Raw genomic sequence first — 10,812 nt, 5'->3', positions numbered from 1 at the left:
TCGGCCCACATAAATTGAAATTTGTTCAGTTAATGAGCGAGAAGGGCAAATTACGAAGAGATATGTAGTGATATATTATACTCCCAATAACATCTCTTGGAAGCAGGGTGGAAGAGGTCTCTCCTCATTGGTTCCAGAATGTTCAGGTAAACGTAGGATAGAACAAAAATAACGAGAAGAGAGATGAGGGCTGTCTAATAAGTCTAATCCACTCATCTCTAGCTTTATGAAGCGTCAGGCGTGATTGGGATGTCGGCAGTTGTCATTCCAGTGATGCCCGGATCGACAATATGACCCGATTTTTCTAACCCGTGACGCATTAATCGCTTGATCAGCACTTGTTATAACAAATCTGACACACATCTCTTTATGTCGTTTAATGCTATTATGAGAAGTTTTCCTCAAACCATGCCAAATAACACTTTAAATCCAAGAACCCGTGCTGGTCACTGTGACTGGCAGCAGGCCAACACTAGCCACAAGGCAGGGAGTGTGGCTCGAGGTGTAAACAAAGCAACGTGCGTCCGTTCAGTAGATCAGAGACCGTTTGTTGATAATAGAACTGGGTTGTACCGGTTTGCCCGGGTTCGCTGCCAAGTGCTGCAGCAGGATACTAGGAAGGACGAAGAAGCAGAAGAAGTCAGTATCGTGATACCACGTCAGGTAAATTGCACTCTAGCGAGTTAGACCTCCGAATTCAGTCAGGTCGCCTTCAAGCGAGGTCTCTTGCTGAGTGTGATTACAGGTGTCTGAGTTTGATATCAAATGCATAATTTTCTTTCCTACCAACAGCAACAATTACAACCAACTAATCCGAAACGCGTGCGTGTTGTGACGGGAGCCCGATAGTCAGCTGTGTGTGAACAATCATTGTTTACGGTGAGGATCGTGTGACCGAGCGAGCAGAACTGGACTGTCGTTCGTCAAGCATCATCACACACAGGTGGAAGTGAAGTGGTATCTGGTAGGAGCAATCCGACGACTTGATCGAGCTTTGTTGCGTGCTGTGCCGTCTGTGTCGCTGGTGGGGAAACAGCCTGGAAAACCTCGTACTCATTCTCCATCTCCACGCCATTTACGATTTATCGACTGTAAAGCTCATTTGAATAAGACTCTGGGTATCATGGCATTCGTGAGCATCTTCCGTGCGAGAAACCCTACAGCACTTCAGAAGCTGATGAGGAGCGTTGTCCCAAACACAGGTAAACTAATGAATTTTGAACATATTCAAATATTCAATTACTTTTGCATTTTTCATAGCAATATCTTACAATAATGTTATGACTCTCACACAAATACATGCATGCACACACACACACACACACACACACACACGTATGGTACATTGTACACATTAATATTTTATATAATATAATCATAGCCGTGTACAATGTAGGCCTGTGACCCAGTAGAGTACAAGACTGGTAATACAAAATGTCTCATTCATTATACATTAATATATTATATTATGCCACTTGGTGTGGCATAGTTACTATGCCACACCAAGTGGCATATTATGATAATAAGTATGTAGCCATTGGTGTTTCTACTCATGTTTCTACTCATGTTGATATGCATTGCTGCTAAATTTAAAATGAAAGCTGTGTTACCATTTCAGATCTTTTCATGCACTTAATAGTACAATGGTTCTGCAATCAATGGACTTAGGAATTCTGATCTATTCATGCATGCAATTCAACGCTTTTAGGATCAGCTTTGCATTATATTTCTTTTACACATTATCAACTGGTTTACAATATGATCAAAGGATCTACCCATCCAAACAGTGCACACACATACACACATAAACATGAATTTTAAGCATTTTTGAATGAAGAGCATGACTATCAGCACCATAGTGTGAGACAGGTGTTGAGCAGTTTTCCATTTGGTTTGTATGCAAAAATTCATCAGTGGCCCTTTTTTCCCCAAGAAAAAAAATCAACAAGCCTATTGACATTGGTATTTAAAGGGTGTATCTGGGAATCATTTTCCTGGTATCGCGTTGCAATTTGTTGTGCATTTTTATACATCCCTCCACCTAACCTACCTTTTGTGTTTTATAGCAATTTTCTTCCATAAAAATGTACACGATAATATTTGAAATTTCATTCATCAGCTGAAATTGCTCATCAAATTCCGCCAATTGAAAAATCATTCCTTTTTATATATATATATATATATATATATATGCCACATATCTTATAAATTCATGTATTATAATCATGTATATCTATCATGGAAACGTACATTTAGACTCCATGTCTGCCTCAGCACAATGTATATTTTGCCTGTGTCCAAACAAGTATAAAATTTTTGGACAAAATGAATGTTTGTACACATTGCTCACTACCTCCATCACATAGACTGCCTTGGTATTGTACTCTCTAAACTTTTATGATTTATTGACTCAAAACTTCTTTATGTGTCTGATTTTTTCTCTAAGATTTTAACAGATTTACTTTCCTGATTTTTTTGTTTTCATACAAAGCATCATAATATCCAGATGAAATTCCCCTTCAATGAATTTCAGATGATGTTACAATGAATTGACTGAAAGAGACAAAGAGATTCTTTTTTACAAATCTTGTAAAATCATCTCTTTGAAAAAAAATCTAAACATTTCTATTTCTGATTTACAATAGAATGTGTTATAATGCTAAAGTAGATTGTAGTGTAAAAAGGTAACATATTGTATGAGACATTAGAGCCTTCTCATGTAAGGCCAAATTTTACTCTAGTGCACTGTACCATGGTTAACTATATAACTCATGAATTTGATCGTTGATTTCCTATGTACACATGGATTAGTACATTTTGTGTGCTCAGAGAAAATAGTACATTTTTGCTTTATCACTAAGCCTATATAGCTGAGACTGAAAAAAGGAGTGAGACATTGGGAATGCAAAGAGATTTTGGCTCTAATATGTGTTGGTACTATATATATCCACACTCGCATAATTATTACTATAATTATGCCTACATAAAACAAAAGGCCAAACATGAAATTTTCCAATCACAGCTGGTCATCCCGAGTGTTTTGTTTAACATTCTCCCACCAGTGCTGTGTTAAACAGGGACCATATTATCTAGTAAGACATGTTCTTATTCCTGCAAAAATCAGGCACAGCAATATATCTGTCTCACTCTATTGTTTTCTAAATATCTGCCTCCTATTACCACTGTCTCTCTGCCATATTCACTACAAAATAAATAAAATACTGCAGGTGAGAATGATGAATCAAAAAGATGCAACCCTGATCTCAACACAAATTTCAAAATTTGAACAATGAAGTACCTCAAGAATACAGGTGTGGTAAGATTATACTGCAGGTGTAGGGCTTATACCATGACTATCTTTTCTGATCTTACTTTTGACTATTTTCAATGATTGGTTATTTTGATAATTGTGTCATTACCAGGACAGTTATACCAGAGAGAACACCCTTTCAACAAGGCATGCTGACTTCAAGGCCCACACTGTTGTTTACTGATATACATGCCTTGTGTAGAACTGTTGGTGCACATATAGATGATTTACACTGTTAAGCTTTGAAAAGAGATACCAGCATAATGCACCAACAGTGGTTGAGAGGAACCTTGAGTGTAACCCTATATCTGTGTCCAAAGCAGTCCTAATCAAGGCTATGATCAGATCTTTTCAATGCCTCTGGGGTCCATCATAGTTTACTTTTGTTGTTATTGTTTTAATTGTTTTTGTTGGAGGCACTGACCTGACCTGACCTGACCTGAGAAAGAAACTCCTACCCCATTTATACATAAAGTCAGGCACTGGAACATTTCTGAAGCACTCCTCCTTTTTCCCTTGTCAGTTTGTTCATTACATTGTAGAAAGTCACTACTCATTGAGACCACACACAAAGTGGCTGAGAAAGGCATTTTAACTGTCATGGCAACCTTTGTGAGTGAGGGGATTATTTCATTTCAAAAGCTTAAAGGAATTATGCAGCTTTCAAAGAGCATATCGGGATGGGCATCAAAACAATAGCAAAAACAACATCAAACAAACAAACAAACAAATACCAGGGCTGGACAAGATAAATATCTTTTTTTTTTTTAAAAAAATAGAGAAGTGAGTTTTTTCAAGGAACTAAATGGTAGCTGTCAAAAGGTATGAAATTATATTCTTTATTGAAAATCAAGTATATTTTATTTGACTTTGAATTAGTCATGTGCAATCAGTGGTTTGATTAAATCTATGGATGATCTTGTGTATTAAATTTGAGATGATGTTGAAATTTCAAAAAAAAAAATTGTGGACTTGTAGCTGCATCATATGCTTGTCATTGCCTTCTATAGTAATGGGTTATATGCTTTTTTTTAATGTTGGCCATTTAAATTGAACCCTATCTGTAATACAGAATTTATGACAGCAATAGTGCTCTGTACAATGTTGATCATGGTAAAGCATGTCCTATCAAAGCCCAAAAATAGCCAGCATGATAACATACTTCTGATATCATTTAAGGGTAGCCTTTCTGAAATCCAAAGAGTAGTACACGTTACTGTTGGCTGAGTAAGAAATTCATGCATGTGCTATTCAAAACACTGTAACATGCTGTTAGTATGGTGCAATTTGAATTCAAGGACTATAGTATAATATGCTGCAACTTTTGTATCTTAAAGGCACTGAACAGTACTTTCTCGTTGAGGTGATGATTCAGGTTTATAACATTCCATTAAGTGAGATAATGAGAAACCTCTTTTGAATATGAAGTATGAAAGAGCGTGTAATTTAAAAAAATGATTAAATGTTTATTTAATGAAAATTGGTTTTCAAATGGCTGAGATATCAAAAAAAGGTGATAGGCGACAGGCCATGCCTTTTATTAGGATCTCTTTGTTTCACCTTGTTTTTTGATATCTCAGCCATTTCAATACCGATTTTCATCAAATAAACTTTTGATTACCCTTAGAATTGCATGCTCTTTGACATTTCATAGAGTGGTTACTGAATGTCTCGCAAAACGTTGTAATTTAAGCTAAATCCTCACCTCAACTAGAACTGTACAGCCTCTTTAAAGTTACTCTTGTGATCTGTGCAAGATATTACATTTTTAAAATACCCAGAATACATGTTCTGATGAGCTACATAATGTGTTTTAAAATTTGTTTTTGCAGTACGACACAAGGCCTCAGCGAGTGCACCAGCTCCTAAGCTTGTGCCAGATGAATATGACCTGCCCTATGTACGCACTGAGGTACCCGGACCAAAAACCAAGGTGAGAGTCCCCAAAAACTTCCCATAAAGAGAAGCATTCATACTTTAAAAGAACTCTATTTAGAACTGTATTGGAAGCATGTGTGTGTTTATCAAGTGAGTGTATAAAAGTGAAGGCAAACTGCACAATGTAGAATCATATATCTCTCAAACATACTGCTCAAAATCATGTGCAGCCCATCATGGCCCAGAGGTGCTGTCTGATTAACTTTTGCTTTAGATTTCATATGTACAGCATGAAGTTTGAACAGTTAAGAGGGATTTGAATTCCAAATGTATATATGTGGATTGAGTGAATGTAGCAATATTAGTAGAGTAGACCCTATATAAGTGAAGTTTGAGGAAAATCTGTTGATGAATAAAGAATATGTAAAAGTTTAAGTGCAGCCATTGCTGGAATAGAAGACTACTGTGAACAGTTTGTGACATCATGTTTTTACAACTGAGATAAACATCTTTAGAATTCCATGAAATTTCATCTCTTTGATGAAAGTGCACATTCCCTCAACTTATCAACTGACATAAAATAGTAAGGGTAATATTATTCCCCCTGCTTTTTTGAAAGCGGTAAGTCGAGTGCTCGACTAATGCAAGAAAAGTTAAAATGTGTTGAATTTCCTTCATATCGGAATATCTGAAATCATTTTGAGTATTATCAGTGAGACTGGAGGGTGTTATCTTCTTCGAGTGTCCAGAAAAAAAAAAAAACATATTTAAAATTTCTGGATCATTTCTGCTTGTGAAACAAATAATGAAAAGCACATCATATCCACACTCACTTTGTAGAGAGTTAATTCAACTGGAAAGTATGTTATGTCATATACAGCATTTAAAACAGTGTTATGATTTGACATGTTTGATGCTTTTTGCCATGATTTCAAATCTCCAAGTGAAAGCTTAATCAACCATCTTTCCTCCATGATGAACCTACATATATATAATTATGTGTCGTTTGGTAGCATTGCTATACCTTTAAGGAATCTATCACACTCTAGGTTTGGTATTTTTGAAAATCAAAAAAGCGATGGAAATTCATTTTATGTTTGCAAATGAGGACACTTATGGGAAGATCTCTACTCCCCACAACAGAGATGGGACAGCAAGTTGAATGGGAAGTCAAAGATTCTATATTTTGAGTACATAGTCATGGCAATGGGGACTACACATTTAAATAGGAATGAAATGCAAATGTCAGATTCTTAATAACATTTTAAAGTTATACACGGTATGAATTAGATGTCGCTTTACAGGCCTAAATCATATCATATTGTCACAATCATTCAATAGCAAGGAAATCTGACTCCATGTCAAGATCTGAGAGTAGAGTTGTGAAATGGGAGAAATGGAAGTGTGGTATCTGTTTAGAAGTCTGAAGGAAGTTGTAGTCACAGGCCGTGCTGTTTTATGATATGGATACAGTTTTCTCGGCGAGTGAAAATACCATGGAACTATAGCTCCATGCATCAGATACTGTGCTATCTATGTAGGCATTCCCTACATGTAGTAACCAGTTAGCAATATGAGGCTGTGTCTTGTACGGAGTGCAGTGAGAGATTCATACTGTGTTATACAAATGTCTGCTGAGTGTGGTATGGATAAAAGGTGTTTGGGTTGGTGAGAGAAATGTCCGCACAGCTGTGTCAAGCTATCCTAGATGTGATATACAATGGTGCACCAAGTTTCTCTTTAGAACCAGTGAGGCTGCTGAGGTCAGGGCCAGGGCCAATTGATTGATTTTTCCCTCACCTTAATTTATTCTGCAGTCCTTTTTTTCCTACCCACCAAACCATTACAGCCTCTCCTGGCCAGCTCAGGTCATGGCTCTGCCCTGGATACTACTATAGTGTAGTCTGTGGGGGTCATGGGCTGTCAGTCGCTGAGGTTTCTTTATGCAATTCTCAATATTGTAGCTTTGTCGAACAACATATCTGTAAAAATTAATTGTGAAGTTTTACAGTTAGAAGTGCAGTTTTGTAATCCATTCATAAATATGTTTTTGTTTTCTTTTAAATTTTTTTTTTTTACATCTTCTTTTTGATTCATTGTGATGGCTTGCTGTTTGCAAAGTCTAGAAATGAGACTACAAGGAAGATCCATGGGACGCCTTTGCCTGGGAGGTTAGCAGGGACCTCTAGTATTTACACTGCTGTCTTTCTTGGCATTCCATAGCCTCAATTCAAGGAACTAGTGGAGAAATTATCTGTTTTATTTTTCTTTCTTTCCTACATCTTTAGGCTCTCCTCCAGGATATGGACTCAATAACAAAGGTAATAATGACTGACTTGTAACCATCATGTTCAGTATCTGAGCATATACAATGTACATTCCCATTTAAGTGTGTCTGAGGGCCAATCGTGACACTCTGATGGCAGCTGTATCTCTACTGTAAATGCGGAAATTTATATTAATTTTCACATGTTTTGTGCTATAGGTGGCGAGTGCAAATTCTAAAACCTGTGAAAATATCTTCACAATTCTGCACATTTTGATGGGTTGATACTTGCTCAACACAAATTCAAGAACCTGCAAATATGTATGTTTATGAGCCACCCGGCAAGAAAAATTAATCACACAAAAATATTGATGTTGTATTACACAGTATGTTACTCTGTGAGTATTAGAAATTAGGCTTACATGCCTTGGATGCTCCTGCCAGGAATCTTCTTCAGCATAAATAAAGATTAGTGAAAATATGGATAGCAAAAACTGATCAGATCACCAATGTTGGAAGTATATAGGCCTACCAGTATTTAATGTACCTGAAGAAAATCTTGCCTCTGCTTAGAATCAATTACAGTGTAGTCACCATAAATTTGTGCTCAACTATGAAGCAAACAATTTCAAATTAGTGGATACAACAAGACATTGATTCTCATGTGTATGCAGTTTGATAAATTTTGACATTGAAAAGGCATCATGAATCACTAAAGTTCTGAATTTGAGAAGTTGTAAAGAAATTTGAAAAGTGTTTTGTGATACACATCTTTGCAGCAATAAATGGAGTTATTGGTGATGTTTCTCAATCCATAGCTTGAATGACGCTGAGGCTGTTGCTCCTGTACCTCAATGTTACCATCTCATCTACAAGCTTGTACATCAGATAGCTGGGAGGATACATAGATCTATCCTAGCTATCATCCCTCCAGCTAGCGCAGTGGTGGATCCAGAGGGGGCGCATCGGGTGCATGCCCCCTCTTTATTGTTTATCAAAACAAAAGAAATAAAAAGAAAAAAGGAGGGTCGCGAGCGCCCCACTTTAATTTTGTAAAGGTGCCTCCCCTTTACGGAATTCGTGGATCCACCCCTGTAGTGTGTATTATACACAGAGAATAACTTTATGAAATGAGTGTAATGATAGATTTTTGTACTCTGGCTTTATGGTGATATTTTCTCCCTGCCTGTAGAACACGGGAACCATCCAACTGTTTGCAGACTTCAAAGCCAGCCGAGGAAACTTTCTGGTAGACGTTGATGGAAACAGGTTTCTGGACTGTTTCACTCAGATCTCATCCATTCCTCTAGGTATGTCAAACTTCTTCATCTGGAGGGGTTGGGATTTTCTTTGTGTTTGTTTCAGAGTGGTCAGGGTACCTAATTTAGTGATGTGGCTCTCAGGGTGTTCAGACGCAAAAAAAAAAACAGTTTATACTAGAACAGTAGGGCCTACAGCGCAATACCAAAATGGTACAGCTATATGCTGAATTTATACATCTGAACGCTGACTAACGAAACAACATATAAAGAAACAACGTATAGCGAAACAGTGGTCAGAGCATTGTTTCGAACTAGAACTCGATAATGAATCTGCATTCCACTGTGTCCATTGTAGGTCTGAACATATGGCGACCATAGAATGGTATAACTGGGCGGGGCTTAATAGGAGCAAGCACGAAAGGTGACCGCGTACCTACAGTCAATCATGACCAGAACAACATGCGCAGTGAAAAACTGCACATCTATACGACATTTTTCCAGAATGCTCGAAATTAGTGTCTGAACAGTCTGTCGGCTATAGGATGATTCTGTAGTACATTGTTTCTTTATCGAGTTTTGGTACATGTATAAACAGGCTTGCGTCTGAACAGGGGGTCTACCTGACTGCGGTACTTTATTCTTGCCCTTCTTAAGGCTTGGGGCAATGCATCAAATGGATGATTTAGAAGGCAATTCAGCTTTGTCTGGTGAGTTTGTTAGAAATGTTCACATCAATTGATTTCCTGAATACTGGTTCTAAGGGCTACTGTCTGCATTTCAGTGTTTGGTTGAAGAAGTTCTTCAAAAGTTGACAGAGATTTACTGTCACATCAAACAAGCTTTTATCTACTCTTTTCTTTGAATTTGTATGTGGAAATTTGAAAGCTTTTAGATTACTATTCACATCTTCATAATAGGGAGGTAGAAAGGTCTTTTCTTCCGCAATCTGCACCCCTCGGGTTTAAAACATACCAAAACTCCTTTTTTTTTCATAACCAGGAGTATTCACAAATATTACTAAAGTTTGGGATTGCATCAGCTTATGTTCTCTTTGCCTATTGCTCCACCAAGTGTTATAAAAGATATGATAATGACAGTGAATGATGACAATCCAAGATAGGTACTGTAGGTTATTAGATTCAAGGTATTTTGTGGCAGTACACTGCGCTGGACGACCAATTCTTATTTTTATGGAGGGAAATGTCTAGAAAGGAGAAAAGGTGTTGCCAATTTGATGTGTACACCAGAGCCACGTTAGCCTGGGTCTGCTTGAGCTCAAATCTGATGTCATTAGGCTGTAATCTAATTCCAGCACCATTGGCAGCCACTAATGCAGTTATGGTGGACGGCCATCGATCAGACTAGCCGTGAGACGAGGCAAGAGAGCTAGCTGTATTGTGATGGTATTAAACATATCTTCAGTGAAGTATGAATGCTGGATACCACATTTCATACACAGGCACTGCTGCATGTTGAAAAAGCATGAAATTCATTATTTTTAATAGAAAGGCTGAAAAACCTTTGTAAAATAGTTTGTATGTGGGCGTATATGTATGTTTGTAGTGTAAATTGTATGTGTGTTTGAGGGATGGGGGTAGGTTTGTGTTTGTCTGTCACTATCAGCTGTAAATGCATTGTGTGACCAAGATACTGCAGCTTAGTATACAGAGTGGTGTGTAAGATACAGTAGGTCTTTGAAGCTTCCTCTATTCAAGTCTGTCAACACATATTGTGTGCATGTGTAAAATCGAACCATTCACTTTTATGTGCCCTGGTGGACTACAGTAATTTCCAAGCCAACTTTTTGTTTCCATAAGTATGTGTATCATAACTGACATCAATTCTGTATCCCAGTGACAGTGCAGTGCTTACTGTATACGCTATATATTTCGCGGGGGTTTTATTTTCGCGAATTTCGCGAGTCGTGAGCTATTCGCGAAATTAACAACACGCGAAAATATTACCTTCCAAAATGAATCCCTTGCCTTGATTATACGAACATTTCAGTACTAGTATACCATGTCATGGCTTACCAAACAGACCATACAGTGTACTGGCTATGCTTGTTTACGTACATATAGCACGCACATGTCCAC

The 10,812-nt window shown here is 37.5% G+C and overlaps 1 protein-coding gene across 1 annotated transcript in view; it reads left to right on the top strand.

Annotated features, from left to right (window-relative positions):
* The first annotated feature begins 622 nt into the window (after positions 1-622).
* LOC139745004 (4-aminobutyrate aminotransferase, mitochondrial-like) overlaps positions 623-10,812 on the top strand; it is a 32,784-nt gene continuing 22,594 nt past the window's right edge. Inside the window, exons 1-4 of the mRNA XM_071655408.1 lie at positions 623-1,202; positions 5,143-5,243; positions 7,477-7,509; positions 8,647-8,764. Of these exons, the coding sequence (XP_071511509.1) occupies positions 1,124-1,202; positions 5,143-5,243; positions 7,477-7,509; positions 8,647-8,764 (331 nt within the window). The 5' untranslated portion in view covers positions 623-1,123. The remainder of the gene's footprint in view (positions 1,203-5,142; positions 5,244-7,476; positions 7,510-8,646; positions 8,765-10,812) is intronic.

This window comes from Diadema antillarum, unplaced genomic scaffold, assembly GCF_040938485.1.
Source record: "Diadema antillarum isolate AM-2024a unplaced genomic scaffold, OU_Dant_1.0 seq00001227_RagTag, whole genome shotgun sequence".
In the NCBI taxonomy this organism is placed as follows: domain Eukaryota; kingdom Metazoa; phylum Echinodermata; class Echinoidea; order Diadematoida; family Diadematidae; genus Diadema; species Diadema antillarum.
Note: the sequence above shows the minus strand (reverse complement) of the source record. Positions and strands in the feature narration are given on the sequence as shown.